This window comes from Tinamus guttatus, unplaced genomic scaffold, assembly GCF_059628265.1.
Source record: "Tinamus guttatus ecotype Peru unplaced genomic scaffold, ASM5962826v1 Tinamus_guttatus_pri_ptg000052l, whole genome shotgun sequence".
NCBI lineage: Eukaryota > Metazoa > Chordata > Aves > Tinamiformes > Tinamidae > Tinamus > Tinamus guttatus.
Genome location: NW_028288586.1, coordinates 11,350,168 through 11,367,511, shown reverse-complemented (window position 1 = coordinate 11,367,511; position 17,344 = coordinate 11,350,168). Strand labels below are relative to the sequence as shown.

General features: G+C 40.6%; 1 protein-coding gene across 1 annotated transcript; it reads right to left on the bottom strand.

The window, feature by feature from the left end:
- Positions 1–1,331: 1,331 nt before the first annotated feature.
- Positions 1,332–7,866, bottom strand: HAUS3 (HAUS augmin like complex subunit 3). Its single transcript, XM_010228217.2, is given in 5 exon segments — positions 1,332–1,434; positions 1,437–1,650; positions 3,215–3,443; positions 5,124–5,557; positions 6,688–7,866. Coding segments are annotated over 5 exon segments (1,830 nt in total). The 5' UTR covers positions 7,594–7,866; the 3' UTR covers positions 1,332–1,387.
- Between the last annotated feature and the right edge of the window lie 9,478 nt (positions 7,867–17,344).

The window sequence follows — 17,344 nt, the reverse complement described above, 5'->3', positions numbered from 1 at the left end:
ATCCTAGCAGTTGTACTATATATGCACACACACTACACAAGTGACCATAACCCTTGAGGAGAAAGTATTCTGATGATGCATGACATGCAGTCATGAAGAACCAAGATCTTTCATGGAAACTATTCAAGGAAATAGTGAAAATATATAATTTTGCTGGACAAAACACTGCACTCTAAGGTGCAAGATAGTTTGACAGTAAGCATGCAAGGAAGAGGGGAAAAGGGGAGAGAATGGCTTTTTGCTCCTTGACATTACAAAAGTATAATTCTCTCCCCTGCCCACCTTCTCCTAACTCTTTTATAAAAAAGAACGGCAATATTTCTGTCCTGCCCAGAAGAAAAATCCTCCTTGCATATTCCAAGATGGGAAGCATCAAATTAGGGAACACACACACACACAAAAAAAAAATCACTAGCAGAACTAGCAGACTAAACAAAACAGACAACAAGCATCAGAATACACATCAAACCAACACACAGATTTGCCCTAAGTAGTGAAAACACCGATCTTGAAGTGTTTAACTTTTAATAATAAACATGATGTATAGGATTAAATGGCACAAAATCCAACCAGTAAGTTAGAGAAATGCAGTAATTTTAAATAAGCTATGTAACAGGTAGAAGTCTGCAATCAAAATAGAAAGTTAGTGTTACTGAAGATAAAGCTAATATTGATGTTCTGTCATGATTGTTGTGCGACATTTGAAAGAAAAAAAACAAAGCTGACCCATCAATATAAAAATGACTGAAAGTATCACACTTACACACATAACATTTAATTACATCACTATATTAGGATACAAGAATTTAATAAGCAGTCAAAGCAGTGAAAGCAGAACTCCAAAAAGTACTAACAATTTGAAGCTTAAAAGCACATTATTATGAATTATGCAGCAAGTTCCAAAGTTGCTCTAACCGAAAATGCTCAGGCCCTAAGTCCAAAAAAGAAATTTGAAATGCTTTTTCGTTGAAGAGTCTGGTATAAATATGGACAGGTTTCTAAAGAGAAGATAGACTGTAAGTTGAATAAGGCAATATAAGAGAAAAGGTTCTTAGCATGCACAAAGAAATATCCCAAGGACATGCAACCTTGTTTCATACTATGCTATGCATAATGGAAATCAACACACAGCTTAACAGAAGAGCAGTCCATTATGCAATTCATTAAGAACCCAGGTAATTCTCATACCTAAAAAAATTATAAAATTGAAATAAAAACTCAACAAGCAGATGCCAAAACTTATAAAACATTATATAATCCGAACTTGCTAATTGTGGCAGCTAACTATATGTTGAAATAACAGACAGACACTATCTCTGATAAGATTTTTTTCCATAAACTTTAAAACAGAATTAACATTTTTCATATTTTAAGAGTACATATAAGTTTAAGTATCAAGCACTCCACTCATAGTGAAACTCTGATCTTCTAGAACCTTTTAGCCTTAGATTGTTGCTCAAGCTCCTCAACCATCTTTTTCAAGCGGTCCTCATCTTTGATATAATACACATACAAGTTTCTTTCCATCTGAAGCAGCTTATTAGATTCTAGAGCAGTTCTCTTTCTCTTTATATCATCAAGAAGATCAATTGTGAGCTTATTTAATTCATTTAAATGAACTTCTATTTCATGAAACTGATCAGTAAGTTCCTAAAAAAAAAAAAAATACAAAGTTTATTACTTTAACATTCTTTATATATGGAAAAGCTTTTTGTTTTTGGGAGCCACTTCTGATAAATCATTTTAATAAAAATAATCAGAAACAACGGAAATACAAGATATAAAGGATTCCATTCTCTTTGTGCAGCTTTGAGGTGCAGTTCTATATATTTGCACCAGGTTAAGAATTTAGTTTCATTTACTTGTCTAGTAACATAGAGTTAAGACCACGAGAATCTGACCATCTACCCAATAGAGATGGTTGAACGACATTTTTATTCAAATATTTTCAGTCAAGTCGTAAAGGAATAAAAAAAACAACAAAAAAATGAAACCTCTAATAAGCAGGCAGAATTTTCCTATTATTTTTAAATTAATTCACAGCAGGTAGACTAGTCATCTCCCAATTAAAGGAAATAAACTACTTTTCCCAAGAAACAGAAGAGGTACAGATATCTCAACAGAAAGAGATATCATTAAGAGGTTTTTTTGTTGTTGTTTTTAAAGCAGTATTATTTGATGGATTTAATAACTATGACACCTAAATAGGTATTGTCCTAAACACAAAATTTCATTTTTCAGTAAAAAGTGTTCAGTGTATTGCAAATTCGGTTTACAAATGGTATTTTTTAATATATTTTTATGTATTGAACTAAGGAAGCAACCGTTAAGGCATAACAGAAGTCTTCTCTCAATCCACTTTAGAATTATTTAACATTTATTTGGAAACCGTAACAAGTTGCTTATAAAATCCCTATCCTTTTTTAAAGGATAGAATCACAGAATCATTAAGGTTGGAAGGGACCTCTAGAGATCATCTAGTCCAACCCCTCTGCACATGCAGAGTCACACACAGGGTCACCTAGAGCACGTGGCACAGGGTGGCATCCAAGCGGGTTTTGAAGATCTCCAGAGAAGGAGATTCCACAACCTCTCTGGGCAACCTATAAAATGTTCTAAACGAACACCTAGGAGTTCTGTAGTGGGATATTCCACTTCCAAATTCTGATACATTTATTTTGTCCACAAGGAGCCACTCAAGGCCAGACTTTAAGACACAAATCCAAATTATATCAGCTACTACAGGTAATGGGGGCAGGAAGTACCTTCTGAAATAGAAAGAAATTAATTTTCTATGGTATTAGTCATAAAGCATACTTCCATAAACATGCTGGTAATACATGGTTGTATTTGCTTTTAAAGGATTAAAAAAATAGATGGAGCTATTTTCTCAGAATCAAAAAGTTACCTGCTTTTATATATATTAAAATACTACATTTACAGTGCGCTAAGAGTGGAGATCTTCCAAACCCACCTGAATGCAACCCTGAGCCATGAACTCTCAGTGTCCATCCTTCAGCAGGGGGGTTGGACTAGATGATCTCTAGAGGTCCCTTCCAACCTCTACCATTCTGTGATACTAAGCCCATCACTCTCATTATTGTAAAAAAAGGCTGTAATCAGTTTGTGTGTCGACAATCTTCAGGCTATATTCATCTTAGTAAAGCATATGCATGAACATAGTAATTTTAGAAGCTACTGCATAAGGACTTACCTGGCTACTAAGTAATACTTTATTTCCTCCACAATACACAGCATCACAGAGGGCATCTATATCACTGTTTAGCTTGAATAAAAACAGAGACTGTTCTTGAGAAGACACTGCTAGCTGATCTTGTACCGTAACACAATCCTCCTCTAATTTTTGAGCCATCTGCTGAAGGCCTTCATATGTCCTAAACAATTCTTTTTTCTTATTTTCACCTTCCAGAAGCTGGTATAGTCTGCAACAAACAAAGTTAGACACATAAGCACTATGTCTCCTAAGTATTCTAGGCGTTATTTAATTAGTCAGGCAGAAGTTTTTTCACGCTCACTGGGATTTCAAACTTAGGACTAGTAAAGGACAGAATTGCTCAAGTACTATTATTAAAATGCTTTATCTAGTGCATAAAGAATTGCGAGCCTAAAGTACTTCAATATTAAGGTAACAAAAAATGGAATTTCAAAAATAAGTTCATAACGCACACCGAGTGGCAAAGCTGGTTGACAAAGTGTGCTTTCACAATCCATTTCTCTATATTTCAAAGGCAGCAAAACAGGACTTAATTTTCTTAAGTGCTGAAAAGCAACAGACTTCAATGGCCAATGAAAAATAAGAGAAATGTCTACGACATTTTCAAGTTTATTGGACTAATTCCCATTTTCTATCTTTGGAGAGACTGCTATGAAATTCTCCAAGAAATTATGAGTCACACAAAAGACAGCAATACTTGCTGTACCAAACTGTATTCTTAACCACAAGAGGAAGAGTCTAAAATGATTACTTGAAACTTTTCTGTTGTTCCTACCAAATCTGCATATTAAAATCATCATGAATTGGATCCCAGTGAACAATCAGTTTGGCTTTAATAAGAGCAGGAGTTAGATTTCAAAAGCAACTGAGTTTCTTGCAAGTGTCTTCTGTTCACAGACTCTTTAGGGCTTATAAATTTTTTTTAGCTTCTCTTCATAATCCTGAACAGGAAGTCCAGCCTTTAAAAGGCAGTCAGATAGCATTCTGATTCGATGACTTAGGAGATTTGGTAAGTCTGAACAAAAATAATGTCGACACCTCATAGGCACAAGGGTAACAAAAATTATGCTACCTAATCCTGGCTGTCCCTGCTCAAGACTATATCCCACTATCATTTCATGTAAGTTAGTAAAGATACTTAAAATACCTTTTTAAAGAAGGGTGGAAAGTCTGACATTAGAACACCTGTGATTATACAACACACCTCACGGCTCAGTTTTGAAGCAACAGCAAGACACCATCAATTCCTACTACCCTACATTCACCTGAGCTACCAGGAGACTTAATCGGTTGCTAAAAACAAGAAAGGAGAATACACAAAATAAAACAACAAACATGCAAAAAACCAAGGGTGACAGGACTCAGTAGCCAGATAGCAAATCAAGGAGCAGTAACAACAGGCTACACACATTTCTTGTGTTTCAGGATTTGATCCTCTCCTCAACAATACTAGGGATTTAACAAGCTACACTGATGAAGCCACATAGGCAATCTGGAAAATCACTGCATTAGCAGCTTTCTACATTTATTTACACCTATAAAATAACTCACAAGAGGTCCTAGATCAGCACATAAAAAAGGACTGGCTTTGCACATTCATTTTATTCTGGATATTGCTTAAGAAAGCTTCAGCAACATCAACAAGTTGAAAACTTGAACAGCTTTTCTTCAGTTGAAACTGAACAGAACTTTTTGAAGTTTACCCAAGAGGCAAATCTCATGTCTCCAATCCTTCACATCTGGGGACTTTCAAATTTTTGCTGTAGGTAGAACTTCTCAGGAACTAAGAACAAAGCAATCTAGCAACTTAACCTTAGATTACCTAAGGTTTTATCACTCAGTATTAGTTCAAAGTACATTGAAGTTCAATAGTGACCATAACACTTACCTACGAGAGAAATCATCCTTTGGATCAATGGCGATCCTTGGCTTTGCAGGTTGATCTAGCTCAGACATCATTTGCAGTCTCTGTTCCAACTCATTACTGCTCTGCTTCAAATACTCTATCAAATTTTCAAATTGACAATGGAGGTCTTTATGTTTCCTCAGTTCAATTTCATAAGCTAGCTCAATAAGTTCAAATGATGCTTGCTGATTTATCACATGGTGGTATATTTCATCTTGTCTTGCAGCATAGTAGTCCTGCTGAGCAATCCGACGATCAAAAACACCTTTCACCACTGGTGCAATCCATAGTCGAGCATTCTCTTTCAAAAGGGCAGGCAGATCTTCGTTGTTTATCTTAGCTATTTGCTTTTTAAGTGTTGAAATTTCATCATTTAAACTAGATATTTTGACGTTGAGGTTTTCTTTTTCAATTCCCTGCATAAAGCAAAATTTATATCAATTTCTTCATGGCTCCCTAAAATTTTTGCTCGTCTATCCCTAGCATATCTTTCTTCAGTTGAGTGAAGCATTATGCACTTACGTCGTGTAAAAAGTCACTGACAAGATACAGATTTAAATGTAAATTCCACAAGCAGTTTTACAGACCTGTATGACATATCATAAGGCAGATGGTGATTTAAAGTCAGGTATCAGATAAAAGTATTTCAATAAATATGAATTCCCTTCTATTGCAGCGCTGGAAAATAGCTTATTGTGGAAAAAAACAATACCTACATTTTGCTTAGTGCACAGGTCTCAAATACATCTCACTAAAATCTCAAACATAAACATACCTATTTATATTCAGCTGAATGGACTCAACTCTGCTTTGCGAATCTTTTTCCAATTAGTTTAATCAGTCAGGCCCTATAAGCCAGTCATCTATAACTGAAAACAAACCAACTGACATGATGCCACCCGTGAGACAGGCAATGACCCTAAGTTACCTGTAAGGCATAAGTCAGTTTTCCTCCCTTTATTAGGGCTCCTCACATTCTTAAATTCCACTAATCGTTATTGGCCTGCCACGCGCTTGTTCAGAGAGATCTTTAGCACTTTCACTACCTATCTGATATGTAAAATGCAGCAGTGTAATGCCAAAATATTGCAAATACTTGAATTTCAAAGGAGTCAGTGAAGTAGAACTTTTCAAACTTATGCTATGCAAAATAAACAAGAATATCTTTACTATACTAGCTCTCCAATACCCCCAAAATTTTAAGTATTTTGTTGCACAAACAACTAAGAGCCCGTTATAATCTGAAATTTGGAATTTCAAAACTATTAGTACATCTACAGTTTAAGTTCTATTGCTTAAAGTAATATTTATACAAGATCGAAACTAGTAAATATGGTAGAGCAACTTTAATTCAAAACATAGAACATGGAGGTATTTCGCAAGGCAAGTTTTGAAAAATTTGGTCACGTTCACAAAAGTACAACTTCACTATATGAATATTAGTGAAAATAATACCTCAGCAATTCTTTTTAACATGGCAGATCCAATTTAACATGCCTGCCTCTGTTTAAAACTCCACTTTCTTATATTATCTTTCACAGCTTACCTTGGTCTTTAAGGAATGAAGCATTTTCTCTGCACACTCTATAGCTGACTTCAAACTCTCTTCTTCAGCTTTCATTTGAATTAGCTGATGTTGGGCACAAATATATGCTGTTTGCAGGCGAACCAACTCACGACTTTCTTCACAAACCTCATTAGCTTCATCACAAGCCAATTGTTTGCTTTTATCCCCAAGCAGAAAGTTTTCATCATGTGAACTTTCAGCTAACTCAGACATACCTTGAGAAAAATGTTTTTTTGCGTATGAGGCAATTGCTACAGTCCTTTGTTCCTCCTGAGCCAAATACTTGTCCAAAGAAAGCTGGGAAAAAAACACTGGATGTGGATCTTGTTCTGATTCTGAGGCAGTCAAGAAAGAAGCCAGTTTCTTAGCTTCATCAACAAGAGACAGTAGTTCACTGTGAAGCTTTTTATTTGCTGCAGTAAGCGCTCCCAGGCCTTCTTTCACAGCTTTAAGTGCTTCCTTCTCGTCATCTTTTAATGCCTGTGACAGCTGGCTGTTTTTGGAAGACATCATCTGAAGCTTTTCACACCGATGAATGCTAAGATTTTTCATCTTCTGAAGAGCTTGCAATTCGTCCTCTAATCTCTTACGTTCCTCCTCTCCCTGACTACTGCTCTTTGAATACACAGATTTACAGTTTTTAAGAACTTCATCCAGTGCATCGCCTTCTAGAATGGGCTTACCCGATTCAAGAAGATTATTAAAATCCTGCAGTTCTTTTTCAGATATCACATGCTGCTCATTTACATTTCCACAAAACCACTCCAGAAATGATCTGTCTTCCGCGGACTCAAACAGCCAGTCAAAATCTTCTCCATTAAGCTCGTCAGCTTTTGGATATCCAATTTTCTTAAGAGTTTTTACAAACTGACTTCCACAACTCATGATTAAAATATTTTTGTAAGCAGAAAAGATCCCAATATATGAAAAATCTGGGGTATTATTCCAATGGTATATTTTTGTTGTTTTTAGTGAGTGTTCAGTATTTTAATAACAGTCTGCACAGGAAAAAGCAAGTGTCAGATCGAAAATTGAATCCTATCCTGGATTACTGTGGCTACTCAAAATATGAAAGTTATTTTCTATTTCAGATATGCCTTAATATATTTTGGTCATCAAATCAGAAGGAATACTTCTAACACCAGTTAAATCACAGATCCTTACGAACAGATTTATAAATCTTTTAAAAATCAATTTAGCTCTTCTAAAATGAGGGAATGACTCTAAACATCGAGTCAAAATGATATTACCTTGCACTTAAAGATCTTACTTACAGAATTGTTGCGTTTTCTTTATTAGAACCTTGTTTTCAAAGCTTCCATTTAAAATTTTCCTCTGACAATGGACAAGAAGCCCTCTAATATGATGCCAGAATGTAATAATGCAGTGATTTATTAACACACAATACCAATTGTGTACCAATGCCCATACTATGAGAGGAATTGCAGTTTAAAAGATACAAGAAAAAGGAACATATTTTTTCCCAGGATGCAAAAGATCGATTTTGAGGTTTGGTAGGCGAGTGTTTTTTTCTTTTCTTTTTTTTTTTTTTTTTTTAATTATTATTATATTCTTGAGAGAGTCCTAAATCCCACAATTTAGTTTCACATTGACCACTTATCTTAAGGAATAAGCAACAAAAGTGAAAGTACAGAACGTATTATCAAGAAATTCAGCAGGCTTTGCTTGCACTTTCAGAATAAAACATTCGATTTATTTATTTAAGAGTTCAGTCCTAACACCTTAGGTCTAAAGCAGACATTTCTCTAAGGAAGAGGAAGGGAAGGGGAAGCAGGGGCACTTTGCTAACCTTACAGGGAGCCATAAATGCTGAAGAAGCAAATGCATTCTTTTGAATTTTTACCTGCTTTTACTTGGCGCTATAAGTTATAGAGGAGAATAGCACTCGGATTCAAGCATCCTGTCACGCTGCAGGACCCGTCCGCCCCTCAAGCGCCCGGCGGCGCAGCCCCAACGGGATAGCGGGCAGGACAGGGGATCCGCGCTCCCCGGCCGCCCCGAGGGAGCGTCCAGCGCACCCAGCAAAGCCCCGTACTCGCCCAGCGCCCCCGGCACAGCCCCGTACTCACCCAGCGCCCCGAGGGAGCGCCCAGCGCCCCCGGCACAGCCCCGTACTCGCCCAGCGCCCCGAGGGAGTGCCCAGCGCCCCCAGCAAAGCCCCATACTCGCCCAGCGCCCCCGGCACAACCCCGTACTCACCCAGCACCGGCCACCCCGGGGCCGCGCAGCGGCGCAGAAAATGGCGGGAAGAGCGGCCGGGCGGGCGGACGGGCGCGTCCCGCGGGGGGCGGGGCGGGGCGCGCGGCCGGCGCCAGCGGCTCAAACCGCCCGCCACGCGCCGCTCCCGCGCACGCATGCGCGCACCCATGCGCGCACCAGAGGGAGGCGGTTGCGCACGCGCGCCAAGGGGCGGGGCCGCCCCTCAACGGCTCCAACGGCTCTAACGGCCGCGCCCGGCATGCCCTGCGCGCATGCGCGACCGCTGGCCAGGGAGGGGTGGGGGTTCCTGTGGAGGGAGTCTCGGTGGGGCTGATGGTTGTGGTGTAGTCCTTTCTCCCTCCAGTACCCTCCTGTTTTTAAATTGTTTTACATAACATCCACCATGATTGCCAGTGATTCCCAAGGAGGGGCTGTGGAGTTCTGGCCCCTTGCTTCATTCCACCTAAGGTGTAGGAGGGCTTGGAGGAGGCCTTCATGCTCCCGGCTTTGGCTCCCGTCAGTTGTGCTGCTCAGGCTCCCTGAGGCTGAGATGAGACGTCCCGGTGGCCTGGCCCTTTCCGCTGGCAACTCACTGCGTTTCCTGCCTCAGAATGGAACTGTCCTGGGAAAATGCCCTCAAGACTGTGTTTCTGTATGGGCTTGGAGAGACAGCGGGTCTGCCCTGTGGAAGCCACACCTGAAGGAGCCGCGGTTATGGGGATGTTAGAAATACTGAGCTGAAGAACATCACAAATACTCATTTAGGCCAGTGGTCCAAAGCACTAGTGCAGGAGCGCTGGCACCAGCAGTAATTCCATAAACACTGTTTAGGAAAGGCCTGGCCATATTTGCTACTTCTGTCTCCAAAATTCCTCTATTAATGATTCTAGAACCTATGTCCCTGCCAAGTAATTTTAGTGTTTATTCACATACTTGATGGCTGTGAATTTTTCTAATCCCTTTGGGAACCTGCTGATACGGTGTAACTCTAACAACCTCCTGAGGCAACATTGCTAAACTTCACCATGCACCACATAGACAAGTTCTTCCTTTTATTGGTTTTTAAACAGCTGTGAGCTGTTTTACGACAGTGATATCAGTGTCTTGTTCGCAATACCTGTTCTTACAAAGCCCACCATCTGGTTGGCTTTGGGGCTGTTGCTGTCTATTAAGCCAACAGAAAACTGTCAGCAATGATTCCAGGCCCTCTTTTCTGCATTTTAAAGGCCTGTTTAGAGCTGATCATCAAGTAAAATTTTACCAACAGTTTGAGCATCCTTTGTAAGATACTTGCCAAATTCTTTTTTTTGCCCTCTTATTTTCCTGTTTACATTGCACATGCCATGCTTTTCTGGGCTTTCCTGTTTGTCTCATGATAGCCTCGCTTCCCATTGAACCATAGAGAGGATTTTTTTTTTCTTGGACCTTTTTTTTCCTACTTGTAATTCCTATTTTACCTTGGCTTTTAGTACATTATTTTAAGAGCTTTCTAGCTGTCTGTAGGCTTGTTGCTTTTTGAACTGCTGTTTTCATGGAGAGAGGAATTTGTCCCATTTTTACGTAGTTCTTTTTCTTAAAATCGAGTATCTATGTACTATTTATTTGGCTTGCACTCTCCCATTGCAGTGTGAAGCCTAATGATACTGTGGGTGCTACTACAAAGTAGCTCGCCCACTCTTGAATCAGCTCATCTGCACTGCTCAAATCTAAGTTCAGAATGACATGTTTTGTTGTGAGTTCTAAGGCCACTTACTTGAGAAAGCAGCCATTTACTGAGTCCAGAAATGTTAACTTTACATCTCACCCTGATGGGGAATTCACCCGGTCTGTGTGCAGGGAGCTGAACCCAACTATATGTCCTTAATGTGCAGCTTCTCTAATCCTAATGCAGTTGTTGAGGTGAATCAGCACACGGAAATGAGCAACCTCTTCAGCACAGCTAAGAATAACTCAATGTTTGTAGACCAAAATCAGCACCTGTATTGCCTAGACAAAGTGAAGAATGTTCATTGCTGGTTCGTATAAACTTTTAAATTAAAAATACCTTTTAACAATACTTTTAAATTAAACCCTGATATTGCAGTGAGTTCTCACAGGCGAAGCAAGCTGTATTGGTGAATTCCTCCCCTCAGGATTACTGTCTGATTTGCAGCTGCCACTTAGACCAGCTCAAGTTCTCACATGTTCTTGCAGATACAGTGCAGGATACAGAGCATCCTTCTGCCCTGGAAGGAACAAAATTATTCACCAGCTCATTTCACGAGATGGGGCAGCTTCATTCACTCCAGTCAGTTACTGTCACTGAAATCAGCTTGTCCTTTAGTGAATCAGAAATCCCGCTCTCCTGGGAGCTATTCAAATCTGCAGTAGAAATCAGCATCGCAAAGGAAGAAGGTTTGATAATGGGGGATTTGGCAGACTGACGATGCAGGTTGCTGTAGGTGGCACCTTCACTTCCCAGTGTCGATGGTTCCTCTTCCCACCTCAGCCCGGGCTCGCACACGTATGATCATGTCCCACCTCCCGTGTGGGCCAGTGGCCTCCTTGCAGAGCAGCGAGGAGCTCAGTTCCACCTGCCCGCCGGCGTGCGGAGTACAGCAGGTGATGTAGCTCTCTCTGCTCAGACACGGGATTTTCATAGATGTTTTCGCCATGTTTTGCTTATCACTACTTTTGTTCTGTTTTGTTTTCTGAGAAGAAAGGATTGAAATAAAAGACTCGGAAATAGGTTTTAGCCGAGGAACTGTAACAGTGTTAACGCTTTTTAGTTTTGCATCCTACTGTTCATGGTCACAGTCACATCTGCCAGTAGCAGCAGGATTTTATGCACCTCTGATACAGATTGCTGCAGTACCAACCAGTCTTTGGAAACGCACTGTACTAAAAATAAGTCTTTAGGCTAATTTATGTTCTGGATTAAGCATAGCTTCTGAAGTGTGATTTTTATAGTAATAAAGTCAGAATACAGACATTTGGCACAAGTTTGCTTTCTCTTGCAAGTGCACTCTTCTCTCCAGAGGAAGCACAGATTCATTCTGAGACCTTGCATTGCCTGAGCAGCGGAGTGTTTTGTTCTCTTCAGCTGTATTGGATTCAGTGCCTTAAATACTATCTTTTTCAAATCCATACACTCTTGGGCTAACCCTACTAACGTATTGAGCCACACATTGCGCACACTTATTTTTTTTCTGGTTTGTGTAATCGCCCCCGGACGAGCGGAGCTGCCTGCAGGCGGGGGATGTTCTGAGGCTCCGAGCCCTGGTGCGGAGGCAGCACCAGCTCCGGGACCCCCACTCCGAACCCCCCACCCTCACGCCCCGGCCTTGGAAGCACCAGGTAACTCACAACCTCTGGACACACGACGACAGTAATAACTTTGCCACTGAAACCACCTTCAACTACCAGTTCTAGGAGATGCTGATGATTAGTTATATGATCGTGAATTTGTTTCTAATTTATAGTGCTTTTCCATTTAAATCCATTTTGAAGATAGAACATTTCCAGCCTGACAAGCTTGTACACTTTTAATATTAAAAAGTGAAACATCCACTGTTAGCAAGATATCAAAATTTATTCTTATACACAAAGACATTGCAGATGTCTTGAAAGAGACTGTACAGTTCATAAACTGTACAGGATTTACAAAAATAGTGCTATAACATTTATTTTAATTCTATTACCCCATTTGATTAATTCTTGGGCAGAGTGCAGAATAACGTGCTGTCCAAAGTACACCACTGCTTATTTTATCTCTTTTCCTGTCAGAAATGAGTTTGTAGTAATCTAATGATTTTCTGCATTATATTTTATGCTTATTCTATGACACTGGTATTTTTGAAAAAAGCTTTGCTACAAAAATAGGTTACGAGGCTCTACTGTTTTGTGCATGAACACTTTTACTCATTCATCTGCTTAGCTGATTTGAATTAGGCATAAATCTATTGACAAACTGCATGACATGATTTCAAGCTAAAACTATTACTTACGTATTTTTGAGGACTCTTTATATTAAAATGCAATATCCTTGACTTGAAAAAAAAAATGTCACGTTACAGCTGAAAGTAAAGTGATACAAACTGCAAAAGTATTTTAGTTCTGTTCCCCGTGCCCTTCCCTCGCTCTTGTAACAAGCTGCAGTTTTTATCTTTTATCTGGTTCTGTGTTGCTGGTGATGTGAACTTCATATTCATTTTAACAAATTCGTAGACAGAATTTGTAGACTGTCTTTTAATATGTCTATTTTGGTGTCTTGTTCAGAGCTGAAGTGATTTCAAGTGTAATTATTTAGAACAAAAACTAATGCATTTCAGTCTGCACTTTGTTTTAGTTTGGTTTGTCTGCAGAAATGCAGTAGTGGAAATTTGCACAGCACCTATGGTTAGAGACAAATAATGACTATAGGAGTTACACTGGGCCAGTAGATGTAATAACTTTAATTTAAATAGCACTCCAAACTTAATGCCACACTATTAATTTGAATGGGTAAAAAGTCAGTGAGCTCCCTATTAAACGTTCATTAAAACTATATGAAGAGATTTGCCAAGAGGAGAAGCACTGCACACAAAAACAGATGATGAAAAAAAAGGCACAACAAAAAGGTGTAAAAATTCGTATTTATATCGTGGTGAGATACTGATCCAACGCAATAGTCCGTGTGCTGCAGAACACGGCAGGCACCACGCTCGCGTGTACAAATGCAGCTCCCCAACGTAACGCATCGCACGGACGCTGACCGGCGCTTTTGGCTGCAGGTCCCGCCGGCTCTGGCACAGAACCCACCTGGTAACGACATCAGATAATTTGAGTTTGGAGTAAATTAGTCGGTACAGCAGAAGGCTCTTTCAGGGCACGCGCTCTGAAAAACTGTCACCTAGACTGCACAGAGCCCTTAGCTGACCTGAATGATCTGTGTCCACCCTGCACACCCCTTGGTGCAAAGCGGCAGGAGGAAATTCTCAAATGAGTCACCTTCACTCTGCTTTGCTCAGCAACAGCGCTCCTGGGGCACAGGCAGCACCAGGAACTTTTTGCTGGGAGTAATTTGTAACATTTTAGATAGAAAGAGCAGCCAACATTACCAACTCGTTTCTAATGGTCTGTTTTATATATGCCCTGCATTTTAATTTTAGGTAGCTACATAACACACTTGCTTTGCAGCTCCCAATTAAGACTATTGCGATTAGTTACTTATGCAAATTGCCTGATTTCACTGCTGAGAAAACTTCCATTAACTTCTCACACGTTTGCCTCATTAGTTTTATTGGAGCTGCAACTGTTCTTTAAAATAAAGAAATCCAATTCCATCCTCCTTCCACAAATTTCAAAAGCACCATTAGTGCCTTGAGTATCAACACTCTTCTTGGTTCCTACACAGACAAAACCATCGGCTGGTAGTAAACAAACACATTTGTGGAAGAATCTGCGTTGCAGACATTACATTTATCGATACCAGCATTAAATAGAAGTGTGTTTTTTTTTTTTTTTTTTTTTTTTCCACAGGGATGATCTGTGAGGATGAAAATTGCAGTGATAGTTTGGAGTCTGTTTTCACGTGGTGAAGTGGGGAAATGATCACTTCTCACCCTGGCGAAGGAGCTCCCCGCAGGCAACGTACATCCCGCGAGCGCGGGAAGGCGCCGGCAGAGCCGCCCATCACCTCGCGCTTCCCCACATGTCCTCTGCGGGCACTGAAGTTCTCTCACAGCCACCGGTGACGCACAGTGGGCAGCAGACTCTCCAGGTGCTCGCACTCATCGCAATTTACTTGCAGTACCTACAGCAACAGAAATGACTCTCTTAGAATTAATATTATGAATTTGTATAGCTGAATTTCTACCCATGAATGTCAAGAAGGGAAATAGCCTTTAGGGCCAAGAAAAATTAGATGCAAGATGTATTGGCCTCCAAACAAACAAACAATTATTTTTGTCATCCCATATTTACACTAAGAAATTAATGTTTTGAATATACATTTGTCCAAAAATATCAGATAAAAACTTTGTCCTTGTGGATTTTTTTTGCCTTTTCAGGTCATATTTTAATCTGATAAAACTCCCGTTGGATTCAGTTGTGCTTTTGTACAAGAAAATAGAGGACCCAGTCTTGGGCTCACTCTGTGTTGCAGGATTTCCGCTCGCCAAACCTTCCTCTTTCGGAAAGACAGATAAGCCAAGCTCAGCGGGCTCGAGAGGACACGTGCTGGACCAGGACAGGATGGGAGCGAGGCAGTATCCACGGACCTGGTTGCAGCCGAGAAGCTGCAGAGAGTAGCTGTTAGCCATTTTAGGCCACACTCTTTCTGCCGGTTCCAGACATCCCACTGACACCTGCGTGGTGCAAAGCAACGAGCTTCCTCTTCTGCTCTAGACGGACAGGCAACAGGCCAACCCCTGTGTCTCCATAAAAAGAACTGCTTGATGACTTCATCTCTCCAGAGCCTTTTCCACAGAGGAAAAGATCTCGCCCTGTAATCTTTTCTCTGCTCATTCTTTCCGCCGGTGGTAATTGCAGAGGAAAACAAAAGGTGAGCACAGAAGCAATGTATCTGTTGAAAGCACCGTCATGACACAGAGACCTGCCAGGCGGCGGGAGCATTTAATCTCGGAGCAAGCAGCATTCCCTTTTCAGCATTGTTCCCTTTGGAGCAGCGTTCTGTTTGCCAGCAGCATTCCCTTTGCAGCAGCATTCCCTTTGGAGCTGCGTTACAATTACAGCTGCACGCACACCCGTGGAGCACGCACACTAAATCTCAGCTTCGCGCTCACAAAACGCAACGCTATTTCCATCCCTAGGTGACACACCCCAGGGCACTAAGGCCACAGGGAACACTGCACTGGTTGCTATGGAGAATGGTGAGAAAAGCCCATTTGCAGCAGCCTGCAAGGACCCTCCTGTCACCGCTGCAGGTGGCCAGGGCAGGACGGGGCCACTTGTGCCGGTGGCCAAAGCTCGCGCTTGGAGCTGCTGCGCCCTCCACTTCACCCAGCCTGCTGCGACGTGAGGCTGCGTCTGAAAACGCCACCTTAAACTGGGCTCCGCGTGAGGGAGAATGACCCAGGCAGCGCCGTCACCGTTACCACGCGTGTAGCGCCGCTGCAGCAACTGCAAAACGTAAAAAACAAATAAACCCTTTTTATTTCCACTCAAGATTATTCGAGTAATTTTTATTGAAAATATAAGATCTACAAAGCCATGGATACCCAGCGTGGAAGAACTCATTAAGTTAGCACATTCATCTTTAAAAGGAAAATTTCAGGTTGACCTAAGGTACAATAATGTTCAATTTAAAATCTTGTCTTTCCTTCTGTGAGTTTCAAATCTCTTTTCATTAGGAGGTTCTGTGCAAGAGCTGCTTGTCATGAAAGGAAACACTTTACAATTCACGAATGTGTTCATTATATAATAAATGAACAGCAACAATATACTAGCCTTTTTTTTTCTCCTGTTAACAGTCGTGTGTTAAAGTAAACTCTTGATTTTTTTCCATGATTTGGAAATTAGTTACATATGCACCAAAGGAGCTAGTAATTTCTGCTGCTTGTCAGCTACACACAAGGAGTATATTGCTGTGTGCTTTCCCCAACAACGAGGATTTTAGTAATATGCAAGGTGTAGATAACATAATACCAAAACCTGCATCACAGAAAAGGTTAATTGTTTTCGTATTCAGCTGCCAGAGTTTATAACCTTCGGCCCCTCCCCAAAGCCAAAGTAGGGGTGGCCCTCAATTAGGTTATTTAACTTAAAAGTATACATTTTCCTTGTTGGCAAGTTCCGAGCAGTAAGCGAGAGTGCAAACAAGGATCTGTAAGCTGCCACAAAATGTATTCATATTTCTACTCTGTGTTGTAAGAGCCAAAGGGAGGACACATGTCAAATGCTGAAAGAACAACTGAATCTTTGTTTTTGATCATGGTCAGTGTGTCATGAGGTCTTATACATGAATGCTAAAAATGGCACCACACTTGGACATCCCATAGCTTCGCACAGTACGTTTGTGTTTCCCTGGCTACCAAACGCTGGTCTCACAGAGACCCTGACTTCATCAGCTAACAAAATATAGATTTGGGTGCTGAAGAATTGAAGGGAGGGCTCATACAAAGACAATTCACCCTCGTACCAACACCTGATTTTAATGATTTGACTTACAGCCAGACTGAATCAGTTGTGAGAGGGCGAAGATACAAACACACCTCTCTGCTTCAGTTCTAAGAAGGGGGACAACTGACCATCCAAACAGAGAGTCTTGAAGGAAACAAAGCTTAGTTGTCCTTTGACAATGGAAAGGAGAGGCAAACATAAATGGTCACCAAGGCACAATATGACAAAGGTGAAGAGTCCCTGAGACTCTGGTCTGGGTCTGTACCATTCCCCTCCCTATACAAGTAAATGAGAACATTTAGGAAAATATAATACA